We start from the raw sequence: 13,214 nt of genomic DNA on the forward strand, positions 1-13,214 counted from the left end.
TTACACTCACTCACACAGAGGTCATTAATAAATAAGACTACGATCAAGAGGTGCTTTCATGACACCGACATAGCATACATGGCTTGAACAGACTACACTGAATCCACTCTTGAATTTGGGTACCATGTCGTAATCGGGTATCCTAATCATAAAAAAAATGCTAGTAAGGGACGCCATCTTTAGGGTGAGCCTGTCAGAGAAACAGCCAAAATTTATGAGTGACCAAATCAACAGTCTGGTTTGTTTTTAGAAAGAAGCTTGGCAACATCACATCTAACAAAATCTCGAGAGGGATGCAGGTCATTTTCAAGGTCTACAATCAACAGATGCTGTCATGAAGGTACATACAGAAGGTTTACAAATGGTAAATGGTAAATGGCCTGCATTTGTATAGCGCTTTTCTAGTCCTTAAGGACCCCAAAGCGCTTTACACTACATTCAGTCATTGACCCATTCACACACACATTCACACACTGGCGATGGCAAGCTACATTGTAGCCACAGCTGCCCTGGGGCGCACTGACAGAGTTTACAACAATGTGTAAACTATTGATTACATGTTTGAGCAGGCAACTATAGGCCACAAGGCTAAAAGGAGCAGCACGGGTTTAGTTCCTGCTCATACCGCATAAGCAACCCAAGGGTTTCTCAAGGCAAAGACATGATATATTCTTGAGTGGTCTGAACCCAACACAGCATGCTTTTCATTTATTCACTACAGGTGGACGTAGTAAAGACCACAAAGTTTTGTCATTTGAGTTTAGCGTTAGCCTTCCTTTTCATTAGTTTGACTTTTATTTTTAATTATTATTATATTTCGGAGGATATTATTCAGGGGTGCACTTTTCAAAAGTTCAGAAAAGGTATTACATTATAAACAGCTACACTCTGACGGTGGTTGACTCACATTGATGTAAACATCCAATAAAAAGCGCCATGACCTAAATGTAATAACAAATTTGACCAAAGTGAAAGACATTTTCCATAAGTGTTTTAAATTTTACTTTAGTTTTTGAGCTCACAAAATCCTTTTGGTTAGTTTTCATTTTGCCCAACAGACTGCTGATTTCACTCCTTGTTTAGGATTCTTTATTCTTTTTAGGTAACTAAAATAATCTCAGCTGTAGTTTATTGAGAACAATGTGTCTGCAAGGCAGTTAATCGTGTGTTTGCGCAGAACTCAAAGAATCCAAAAAGATTTCAAACCCTAAAAACGCTAGAGCAAGGAATCATAATTCAAGAAGCCATAAGGGAATTGAAATGTGTGCTCACAGAATAACTATGGGAGAGGCAACGGGTGGGATCCACGGCTGGAAACTATAGACATAATGAGCCAGGGGAAGTAAATACAACCCAAACCACAGAAAACAACAGTTAGCACAATAAAACAGGAAAACACAACTGAACGAGTAACAAAAGTTAACTTAACATAGGAAAGAACAGGTGGACTCGAACTGGGAACTGGGAAGGCAAAGGACAAATGCAGACAAGCCTGGGACACTAAAGAAGGGAACAAATAAGAGATGACAAGACAAAGAATGTTAAACTCGATACGAAAGACCAGCAATCTAAGACAGGATGTAACTAAAAAGATGACAGACTCACATGTAAAATTACCACAGAGATACAGAGACAACCACAGAACAGAGTAGGAACACCAAAAGAGAGCAAATAAACCAAAAGTCATAAGCAAACAAAGGACTACAGGCACAAAAAAACAAAACAAATAGGGAACCGATACCAGGCATCAGAAGATATCGGCAGGAAATACAAACACTATTAACAGAAAACAATGAACTTAAATTACTTCTCAAATTCCAGAAGAAATAATGAACTGACAGCAAACTCAAAGCCCTGGGTTCAAGACCCAGGGGCCACAACGATGACAAATACCATATTCCATATTATAATAACTAAAAAGACCAAAAGAAAAAAACATTGAAACTAATAAAAAGAAAAGAAAACGTTTCCAGATATTAGAAACTGTACTGAATCCAGCAAGTAAAATGAGTAGACTAATAACTGCACCAAAATAGTATCAAAGGAGTCAGTTCTAAAATAAAATAAACCAAATTGATTGAGTTTAATATATGAAACATGTGTCAAATAGTGGGCTACATAAAAATGTGTTACTTGTGTTAACAGCTGATTGGTGATGGTGGTGTTGGTGGTGGTGCAATAGTGTGGAGTATATTTTCTTGGTCAACTCTGTGTTCTTTGATACCGTGAGAATCATGTAAACACCACAGTCTACCTGAGCATTATTCCTAACCATGTCCGTCCCTTTATGACCACAGTGTATCCATCTACTGACCATATCATAAAGCTCATCACTGATGTGCAAACTCAACTGAGTGAAAGAATTAAGGCAGTCCTAAAGGCAAAAAGGAGGTCTAACTAGGTGCTGGCACTAGTACTAACACCAAAGGAGCGAGTGAGTGTAATGCAAATGAAAATGAAATTACAACATTGAGAAAAGTGTGAAATTTGTTATCAAGCTCATGTGATACAACTGGAAACTCCAGCATAGCTAAAGTGAAACAGAGGAGATTATTTACTGAGCAAAATGCTTAATACTATATTTTTATTAACTTGTGTATTTATGTAGGCGATATTGTAATTGATTTCCTGAGAACATTTTGAGGGGAACCACTCCGATTGGACACGGAAAAGCAGAAAAAAGTCTGTATCCAGACAAAAAAAGAGGAGCCAACACGCTTTTCAGTAATGTTTATTAGTTTTTTTTCTTTTGAAGTCAGGTTCTTCAATCACAGAATCACAGAATTTGCAACTCCTTTTACCAATCAAAACGCTCAATTACAAAAGATAACAAGATTATAAATGGTGCACAGCTGAAAGTCAGATATCAGCTGTAATATGAAGTTTCAGTTTGGTCTTTGTCCTCTCAGGGACTTCCTCTCAGTCTCCACCTCCACCCGAGAAAAATAACAATACAAAACCTTTTTTTTGCACAGCGGTTGTTCATGCAACAATAAAATTCCATTTAACTCCAATTTAAAAACAATTAAAACTTTCATCACCTCACACATTGCACCAAAACCCGTTCATGCAACACATAACACCTGCTGAGAGGAGCGTTTTCTGAAAGGCTTCAAGCAAAACACATTAACAGATCTTCAGATCATCTGTATGGGCAATTCCAGCAGGCACATGAAGTCAGATGATACAAACATCAAGAGTTCTTTTTCTGTGATGAGGCAGTGCTGACTTAAATTAAGAAGGACATTAACATAAAAGAAACTATCATATATATATATTACCTAAAAAATATAACTCTTATCTGTTTCATTATATTGCATAGACAAGTGATCCTTCATCACCCAGCAGTGCACCGCTGAGGGGTTACGTGCTACTACATTCATGTCACTTTCCCTCAGTTTCCCTGAAAATAAACTAGGTGACTTTATCCGTGAAGTAAACACAATTATGCACCTTTATTTGGTCCCTTATTCATCCTGATACTAGAGAAAACAAAACACCACAAGTATTAACAAACACAATTAAAAAATGATCAACAGACCAAAAAACAACAATATTGTTCAATAAAATGGTGGTGACCTCATCAGATGGGTAATTTTGGCGAAGGTGACTGGCTTCTATCGAGGGCAAGACTCATCTGAAAAATAGAGACGGAGATGGAAGGTAAATATGGTGAATCTAGGATCTTTATGTCATTTTAGTTTGTATTTTGAGGTATTCCCATTCACCAAAGGTAACATTTATAGCTTTGTGAGAGCCATAAATGCAATTTTACCTTTCCATTTGCTCTCTAGTATTTACAGTAGCATTGAATTTAAAAATCTTAACCATTTCTTTGTCATTTTTATTTGCAAAAGTTTCATTTTACCAAGCTTGCCCTCATTTCCAACCAGCTGCTGTTTACAAGATATTCAAATTTGGTCAGTTTGTACAGTTAAGGTATATTTTTATTTCCTATATTTTCTAACCTTCATTTAACCTCCTCTTCTGTTGGACTAACTACCCTTGCAGACAGTTCTTTTTTTTTTTTCTTTTTTTTTTAAAAACTAAACAAAAATGATATACTGCTAGGTTAGCAACCAAGCTAACAGATGTGCTGACTAGCAGCTAGTGTGCTAACTGCTAGTTTGCACAATAACTCCTAGAAACATTTTTCAATAACTCTAGGGAAATTATGTAAAATCCACAACAGTGACAGGAGAAATATACATGTCTCCAGTACAGAAGAATGACCTGCCAGCATTTATTGAATGTTTAGAAATGTAAATTTTTAACGTCACTCTCCCCTTAGCAGCAAAGCTAGCAGCTAGCTAACTTGAAAAGCCTTTTTGCCCCTTCAGTAAATCTTATTTAATAATATTATGTAAATATTGGCGACAAAATGCTAAGGGTAGTAATTCACCAAACATGGACGAACAATATTGCAAGGAATGTGTATGTATGTTATTTTAATAAAACAATAACTTAGGGTGACCATATTTTGATTTCCAAAAAGGAGGACACTTGGCTCAGTCATAAAGAACTTGCTTAAAGAAATATATTTAACATATTTAAACGATGCCTTTTCTGTGTGGTTAATGAATTGTCAAAATAAAATATGTCATATAGGCTTTTGCAAGTCAAGTGCAAAAAAATAACTTAAAAGCCTCTGGAATTAAATAATGGTACAGAAATAACGCCTCATCTGTATAAGAAAAATTACCAGTACTGGGTTGGTATGAGGGAAATTTTTTTTGCAGTTTGTCTGAAAAGATGCACTTGCGCTTTGGGATCTTTTAAACATCATTAGGCGCATAGCTGCGTGCTGTCTGTCCCGTCTGTGAGCGCAGATCAAGCGCTCACAAAGCAGCAGTTCGGGGATGACGTCACACACGGGTCCTCTGTCTGAATATAGGAAAACCCGGACATTTTCATCAATCTCGAAAATCCCCCCCGGATGCACGGGACAGAACATGAAAAGGGGACATGTCCAGTGAAAAGAGGACGGTTGGTCACCCTACAATAACTAATCTTGTTATGGCTCTGAACAAACTGATGCTACAGAAGGGACCATCACCTGTGGTCTCAGTAAAAACTTTTCTGATGAGTTCATGGGCTTTAAAACTTTAAGTTCATTTTAGCATTTTTGGTCATTTTATGAGTCAGAAAGGAGGTTCTGGGGTACGCTCCTGGGTAACAACATGTGACTGACAAAGCATTAACAAATGAGCATCTGGTTTCCCACTCATATAAAGACATCTTTACATTACTGAAGAGACATTTAGTCACCACTTTTCCTTCAGAAATTTCCTAAAAAGCTGGGCACTGTGGTTTTTAGCACGCAAGTATTTTTATTTGTGAATTTGTACACATTTGGAGTCTCTTAGAAAAACTACAGTGCCCGTTCTTTTCCTACTGAGGAAACATAAATTTTATGTCAGTGGTAAACAATGAAGAAGCATAATGTCAGGCTTTCTTGTTAGGATCAATACATTGTTGGTTTGGGATTCGCGAGTTATAAGACAAGCTCAAGCTTGAGGCACTCAGCCTTCTTCTGACCATAAACCAAAATTCGGCATGTTATCCTTCATGAAATCCAAACCCACAGAGTTTATCAGGGTGTCAGTAAGGCCGAAAAAGACCTCACTAAACGTTATGTTTTCTGAGCCGTGGGGGTAAGTGACTCACATCTATTACACGCGGTCCCGTTGCAGTTCCCGTACTCCTCGTATTCTTCACCACGACCGCTCCCCCCTCCCCATCACCCTGCTCCTCCTGCACCTCCTCATCCTGCAGCCTCTCCGCACTCCCCAGGTCCTGAGAGTGGGGATTGAAGAACTGCATGAGGGCCTCCGATGGGTACTCACACACCTGCTCCAGCTTGATCTCGTTAAAACACACCTTCCCCTGCAAAAGTGAATACAGAAAGGCGTGGTTATGCTTTTGATGAATTACATTTAAGCTAATATTTACGTTTTTACATGCTTGTTAAAAAATATAGTATTGTAGCAAAAACCTTCACATTACAGATTTGCAGTAATGCTGCAGTAAAAGTGGAATTTTTACAGGGAAAATGTTGGTGTTCCTTAGCAAGCTGTTTGTTCGTCATGTAAACACACTGCAGACCTGGAGAAGGTTTCAGTGTCAGCGAGGTTTGGATGCTGTCAGTTTAATTTTAAGTGACAGCACGGGGCTTAACACAGCAGAAATACACCGTCTGTAGAAGGACTTACTGGCTGAACCCTTCGTGCACTCATTGATAACTAATTCTGATGCATATTCAGCCTAAGAAGCTGAAACTGAAGTTTTGGTTTGCCACTTCTCTTAAACTGCTGAAAAGGAGAACAAGGTCCCCGCCTGGCCTGACGGGTGTTTGAGTTTGTTTATTCGAAGGCCAGTGTGGTGTAAAACGCCCGCGCATCCTCACACAGCACGTTTTATAACGACAGCATCTCGGCTCTGAAGCCTGAACGTGCAGCAAACACACCCAGAAGCGCAGACGTGATGTGCACAATAACGGCTTTGCACTAAATGTGGACGGAGCACAAAACAGCTCTGGGTTAGAGAAGCTGGCATGCTGAGGCACAGTAGGCTAATCCTTCCTCCCTGAACCCGATTAACCCAGGCGCAGCGGGACAGCAGCAGCACCCGGCGACACAGGGATGGGAAAAGAGCAAGAAAAAGAGCCATAAAGAAGAAAGTTTATCAAGTAATACTTGACTTCAGATTCTCAAAAGTGCACTGCTCCATTTGATAACATGTGACAGCCATGTTTAAGGCCACATCTTAGCAGCATAAAGAAGGATATCTACCACTTCTGGACATATTTTATGCTAGAAAACAAAAAAAAGTACACATATGAAAAGACAACTTAGATGAGATAGCAGATGAGCCTCTTGCCCTGTGACATGAGGCGTGGCTTGGAGGGGGGAAGGGAAGGAAGCCTGATGGCAAACTGTCTGTAGGGCATCAACGTGAGAGCGACAGGTGGTCAGAGAATCACTCAGTGGTCATCACTCACAGAGGCTAAGGAGGGTGGTGCTTATACATGCAGGCAGGGATTACACGACTTATTATAGAGATGCATGCAGAGTATGCATGATTATTTATCTAATTAAAGGCCACAGTAATGCTATTTGGGAACTTTCATTTTCATGCTTTAGGTTACAGGTGGTCCGGTAATGCAACAGATGAGCATCAGAGTCGCATTTGGCAATTTAAAAATGGGCACCGCGTCACTTCCCTGTGTCGGGCTCTTTGTCGTGCTTGGAGGAAGTCTTAAAAGAGGAAGTGAGCAAAAACATGCAGCGTGACAGGGAGTTTCTATCAGACCAAATAACAAGACTTTAATCCTCTCAGTATGACTGTCAAAAATGTCAGTTTTCCTTCCTTGCGACTTCTCTATCAGTGAGCCGCCCTTTGATCTGTCTGCAAAACCCTGCTTCGCTTTATTTCCCATCTCACGCACATTGAGCTCGTAGTTGGCGGCCTGCTGTCAGCCGTATACAGTGGGAGGGCAGCGTGGTCAAAAACTGTCTGCCAAGACTCTGGTCTAACTACCAAACCCCTGCTAGGAAACAGACAAGAAAACACAAAGGGAGATTTGTGTGAGAAGCTGACTCAACAGAAACAACTGAACTGGTACAAGGGAACGAGGAAGCAGACTGAAGGGGGTTTCCACCAATCACATTCTTCTAATAGGCAGTGAAAACTGTTAATACAGCCAGATTTATCATTACAGGATGGTGAAAAAAAAAAAAAATTTTCTGCCTTCCCCCTCCTGCTCGGATTCACAGAAGTTAAAAAGAGGAAACAGAACATTTAACATGAACTCCAGGAAAATTAATTTACAGGTCCACTGTGGACGCAGGTGTGGTATCGCATGTATTCACAGAGATAAAAGGTCATGTTATGTAGGTAGAGAAAATGCAAAAAAAAAAGAGAGAGAGGATGTCTGTCACTGCGGCTTCCTATTTAGCTTTTTTTCTCTCCAGTGAAGCCTGCAACATTACTGTCAACCGTCTCTGCAGATGACTATGAAGCATTTCAGTGAGTCCAGTTAACACCAATCATCAAGCACTTTCCTTTATCCATCTGTGGGCTTGCATGCTTCTTTTTGATGATAATAAATCACCCAAATACAATTTTACTTAAGTGTGTAAAGTGTGATATGTAGAAACCGTTATCACAGGATGAAAGTCAAAAATCTGCACAGCACGAGACCGCACAAGCAAATGGCAAAGGAGATCACTTGAGGACTTCATGGCTAAGAATCAAGATGTCGTGCTTGATAAAGCCTTAACCAGCTTAGGTCAGTCTCTGCAACTGTACTCAGTGGAAAGGGATGTTCTCGGTGAAAAGGCTTGATGGCGAGGCCCATCGTGCAGGTGACAGCAGGTGATAAACGTTGGTGTATGTCTGATCAACTTTAGAAAGCATGTGGGGACATGTTAAAACAAAGTAACAAAGTAAAAACACAGTTTCCACTCACCTTTTTTGGGGTCCCTCTATTCTTGACCAAACACGACTTCTCCAGGTTCTGATATCCACCGATCACCTCAATTTCCTCCACAGTTGGATACTTCTTCTTCCCCGGCTCAGTCACAGCGGGGGCTGTCTGGGTCTGCTGCTGTGGTGTTGTCTTCGCGGAGGTTGACACTGCCTGGCCCTGCTGCTGCTGTGGTGGTGTCTTTGCGGGGGTTGACACTGTCTGGCCCTGCTGCTGCTGTGGTGGTGTCTTTGCGGGGGTTGACACCGTCTGAGTCTGCTGCTGCTGGTGTGGGGTCTTCGCTGGGGTTGATGTGGACGCCGAGGGCCGTGCTGCGGATCCCGTTGCCCTTTTTGGTGTGATTGTGATGGTGGCGCCTCGCTTCACTTGGCCCCCGGAGGCACTCCTGATAGAAAAGAGCACAGGTGTCTGGGTGGGTGACGGAGACACACTCGGAGACTGGGCAGGAGATGGCGAGCTTGGGGAAGAAGCCGGGGTCGGGGCACAATCTGTGGCTTTCAGGGAGTTGTCTGGGGATTGGGTCCTGAGATATGAGGGGGTGACTGTGATAGTTTGTTTGGCCTGAGGTGTGGGAGAACAAGCGTGATGAGGAGACACTTTGGGGTTGAGGTCTGGAGTTTCCTGATCCTTCTCCTGGGTTTTAACATCGTCCTTTATCTGATGTGCTTTGAGGTCGTCCTTTATCTGCTGGGTCCGAAAATCGTCCTTTCTCTGTTGCTTTAACACTCTTTGTTGCCCCTTCGTCTCTCTGTCCTTCAGGGAGGTATTTGACGAAGAGTTTTGCGCTTCCTGCTCTTTCAGCTGAAACTGCTCAATCTGCTGCTGTATTGTCTGAACCCCACTAATGTCATCGCCTGTAAATGCTTTGTTGTCCCCCTGCTGTGAGTTCGATATGATTGGCTTCACTTTAACAAGGTGCACGGACGATGAGATGTCTACTGTCCTGTCCCTCAAATACAAGCCCGACCTCGAACCCACGGTTTCCAAGTTGTAGATCCGACTCATGGCTGCGAGAGAGTTGGGAAGAGGCGGCGAAGGAGAGAGAGATTGTGTAGAATCGAGAGGTGATGTGTATTCCTCTACCTCCTCCTCAGAGAGCTCCTTTGCTTCCTCCTCCTCCTGTTCTTCTTCTGTGCTTGCGTTTCGGCCCCTGTCGCGCCTTTGCGGCTCTTCTACATGTTTCACTGGGTCGTCCTCATCCTCAGATATCTGGAGGGCTTCGGAGGTAGCTTCGGAGGCCCTGGCGGTACACTCGCTTATCACTTCCTCTCCTCTGACAGTTTGTGACAGTAGGACAGAAACAGGAAGCTGAGGGCAGGTTTTCAACACACTGACTTCCTGCGTGACGTCAAACGCAGCCGCGGATGTCTGCGCCGCTGCTTCTTCCTGTCCCTGCTCTGTTTCGGCCGGCCTCTTCTGCACGTGTGCTGTAGCTTCCCACTGTTTTTCTATTTCAGTTCCCCTCTCCTCGTACCTGTCCCCCGCTGTCTGAGTATCACTAATCTCTGCAGCTTCACTCCCTTCACCCTGTCGCTGTTTCTCCAGCTCTCTCTGTCTGATTTTCTCTCGCAGAGACTCTATGCGGCTTAAGGGCTTCCCAATCCTCCAGCTATCCCTCCTCTCGACCTGTCGACCTCCATGACAGTCTTGCCCCTCGCTGCGTTGACACCCGGGCTTTATTTTCTCCACCACTTCTTCTGCAACATAAAACACAGTCCTGGGAATCTGAATCTCCACAGGGCCTGGAGGGTTCCCGGTGAGTGCGCTCCTTTTCGGAGATCTGGGGGTCGAATCATGACTGAGGTTTTCTGATCCTGCTGCTTGCACCTCCTCTTTGCTCTCTTTGTTGCTATAAAAGGTTGTGTCTCCGATTTTTTCTATTTTACTTATTAGATCCTCAGTATGTGGGGATAGTCTCCAGTCTGCACCTTTATGGAGGGCCCTGTCTGGTATTGTAGAGCCTAAACTGGAGCACTCAGTAAAAGCCGAATCATGTCTGCAGTGACTCTCAGCATCAACGTTGCTTGTTTCAGGTGAGCTCTCTAGTCCATCTTCTCTTTGAGAATCTGTTTTCTCACAAACTTTCACCTCAATCTCTCTCCCTCCCTCTGAATCTTTGTCTACATTCACCTGCCTTTCTAAACTCTCACCTGCCGGTCGCTTCACCTCCCTGTCAGCTCTTGCTTTCCCATCCTGCCTAATCGGCACTCTCCTAGCAAATGATATTCCCTCCGTGTTTTTAACTGAGGCCACCGTGAACCCCACATCCCCGTCTGCATCGCCGACCTTCTCCGCGGCCCTCCTGTCAACAAACTCGACTTTCTTAAGCTGTATACCAAAGTCTTCGGTTTTTACTCTGTGCTTTCCAAATCTGTCTCTCTCTAGAAGTCGTGCACACCCCATCTTCGCTGTGGTTTCCCTCCTTAAGGCAGCTACATCTACCCATGGCGCCACGCTCTCTGAGTGAATCCTCTCGCGAATTTTTCTTTCGTAAAACCCTTCGTCACCTATCCCATTCTCCTTAGCGCAGATGACTCGATCGGAGAAGCTAAACGAGCGTTTTGGGACACCTTTTAGCAGCGTATTCGTTCCATCTGCATTCCTCTCCTCGGACTGCTGCTCATCCTGATCTCCTGAGTATTTTCTCCTCCCTGGCTCAAGGAAATTATCGGAGCTTTTGGATCGGGATGGAGGCTTGGGGTGCTCTCCGAATTTACTCAGCAGCTGACTGACCCTCCCTCCTCTCTCCACAAAAACATTATCATCCAAGCTGTCCTTTCTGCTGTCTTTATTAATAACTGTTGCCTGGCCCCGTGGTTTCTCCTTCTCTTTCTCTCTCAGCCAGGACACATCTGTTCTCAGCTCCCTACCTATGCTCTCCCTTCTTGCATCCATGCTGCCCTTCATCTCCCCATCCTCTCTCCCTTTCCCCCCTGCACTCCTGTCTTCAGGGCAGGTTGAGGGCTTTATAATAAGAACTTCAGAGGCTCGGATCTCAGTGACACTCCCTCCTCCAGCCAGAATCTCCCTTAGGTCCATCTTCACCCCTTTCTTCCCCGGCTGGTCCTCCTCGAGCTTCTCCCGCTCTGCCTCCCTCCATCTACCCTTTCTCTCATTGCTGCCCTTCCTGTCCTGCTCGATGATGATGATATTGTCAGCTCTGATGGTCCGAAGACACGGAACAAGAGGGGAAAGCGAAGAAGTGGGTGAAGGGGTTTCTTTTTCCTCTGTGTCTTTTCTAACTTTAAGAAATTCCTGCTCCCTGACTGCATCCTTAACCAACTCCTTCAGCTGGCTTTTTTCCTTTTCACACCCCTCCCTGCTATTCTCTCTTTCTCTTCCTTGACTCCTATCCCTGCTCCTGTCTTTTTCCCTCCCCTCACTCAAGTCCCTAAACCTCTCTTTTTTCAGCTCAATATCTCGTCCTCTCTCCAGCTCCCCATCTTGACTCCTGGGGCTTAATTTATCTCTCTCCGTAACTTCTGGCTCATTCCCTGTTTCTCCATCCCTGCTCTTCCTCCATGCACTCTGCGTGAGAATAAATGGATTTTCATGGACTGGAACTATTGTTTCTACAGACACCTGGCTCACTGGTTTGGGATCTGCATCCAGCCACTGGCCTGGATCTGGACTGAGCGACAGTTCGCTTCCCAAATTCACTGTTACGAAGCTGTCTGTGTCACTCAGACCATCAGAAGGAGATCTGACATCCACCTGCAGCAGACAGCCTTCTCTCTCCTTCTCCCTGTCACCCACATACTCCTGCTTCGCCTTCCTTCTCTGGATGATCCCTCGCTTCCATGCTGGCATGCTGGCAAACTTCTCCTCCTCCTCTTTTCCCCTCCTCTCTCGCTCCTCCTCTTCTCTCCTCTTTTTCTCCAGAAGGAGTTGTTTCCATTCTGGCAGAGAGGAAACAGACATAACAGAAAAGGTGCCCACTTTTGGATAAAACGGTTCCTCTTCAGAGCCTCTGGGAATCCACTGCAAAGAATAAAATATTATCAATTTTCTTTCTAATAAACATTCAAAAATGGAAGTTTTGCCACATAAACCCGAGGAACAACTACACATCATGGTAACATGTTAGCAGGTTTTATTTACAGCCAAGTAGGCATTAAAGCACACATTTGACAGTGCAGTCTATTTATCTGTTCATGTTAAAGGATAATAAAAGAACACATGTAATCGAATTAACTCGCAGCACATAATGCATAACCTCAGTTGTAACATATTTAATGAAAATTTTGAATATAACTCACCCAAACTCTTGTTTTGGCAAAAATATCACTGCATCCACCCCGACTTTACATCTCCACTTGTGCGTAAAGCGCTCTACTCCACCATGGAAAACCTCCTTTGCCTGTAAAGAACAGATTAATCTGTCCTGTCAAAACCCACCTTTTAAAAATAATCAGTGACCCAGTCAAGCGATATCGGGACCTGAGTGGACATCAGAGCAGAAAAACCTCCGTCCTCCGTGCCGTTGTAAATATTTCCAGCTCGAGAGCTGCAGCGCTCTAATCCGATAATTACATTCAATTCCCTCTGGAGAGTTTAGTGGCACACACCATATTGTCGGACCTAAGAAAAGGCGTTTAAAGCACACAGCCGTCTGCCCGGCCACCAACCAGCCCTCCCCCGCCTTTGCTCACCCCCGCGTCCCGCAGGGTTAATTGGTAAAGCGGTGGAGGTGGAGGGCGGTGAAACGGGATGTGGTGTCAGCATG

General features: G+C 43.6%; 1 protein-coding gene across 2 annotated transcripts; it reads right to left on the minus strand.

Moving 5' to 3' along the window:
- Positions 1-2,715: 2,715 nt before the first annotated feature.
- Positions 2,716-13,084, minus strand: ppp1r18 (protein phosphatase 1, regulatory subunit 18). Of its 2 annotated transcripts, none has more exons than XM_085148187.1 (4): positions 12,887-13,084; positions 8,471-12,469; positions 5,668-5,886; positions 2,716-3,637 (listed from the first exon to the last, which is right to left on the minus strand). In XM_085148187.1, the coding sequence occupies exons 2-4, from the start codon at positions 12,407-12,409 to the stop codon at positions 3,584-3,586; spliced, it is 4,212 nt and encodes a 1,403-aa protein (XP_085004313.1). In that variant the 5' UTR covers positions 12,410-12,469; positions 12,887-13,084; the 3' UTR covers positions 2,716-3,583. The 2 variants fall into 2 exon arrangements, with proteins under 2 accessions (XP_085004313.1, XP_085004312.1); XM_085148186.1 differs by having other exon boundaries at positions 12,748-13,084.
- Positions 13,085-13,214: the final 130 nt, after the last annotated feature.

This window comes from Neolamprologus multifasciatus, chromosome 22 (genome assembly GCF_963576455.1).
Source record: "Neolamprologus multifasciatus chromosome 22, fNeoMul1.2, whole genome shotgun sequence".
In the NCBI taxonomy this organism is placed as follows: Eukaryota; Metazoa; Chordata; class Actinopteri; order Cichliformes; family Cichlidae; genus Neolamprologus; species Neolamprologus multifasciatus.

Excerpts from the sequence above, each read along its gene's own strand:
- ppp1r18 (XM_085148187.1), bottom strand. The coding sequence starts at position 12,409 with ATGTCTGTTTCCTCTCTGCCAGAATGGAAACAACTCCTTCTGGAGAAA. Across the intron at positions 5,887-8,470 it reads ATAGAGGGACCCCAAAAAAG|GGGAAGGTGTGTTTTAACGA; the intron begins GTGAGTGGAAAC and ends TCACTTTTGCAG. Across the intron at positions 3,638-5,667 it reads CGGGACCGCGTGTAATAGAT|ATGAGTCTTGCCCTCGATAG; the intron begins GTGAGTCACTTA and ends TCTATTTTTCAG.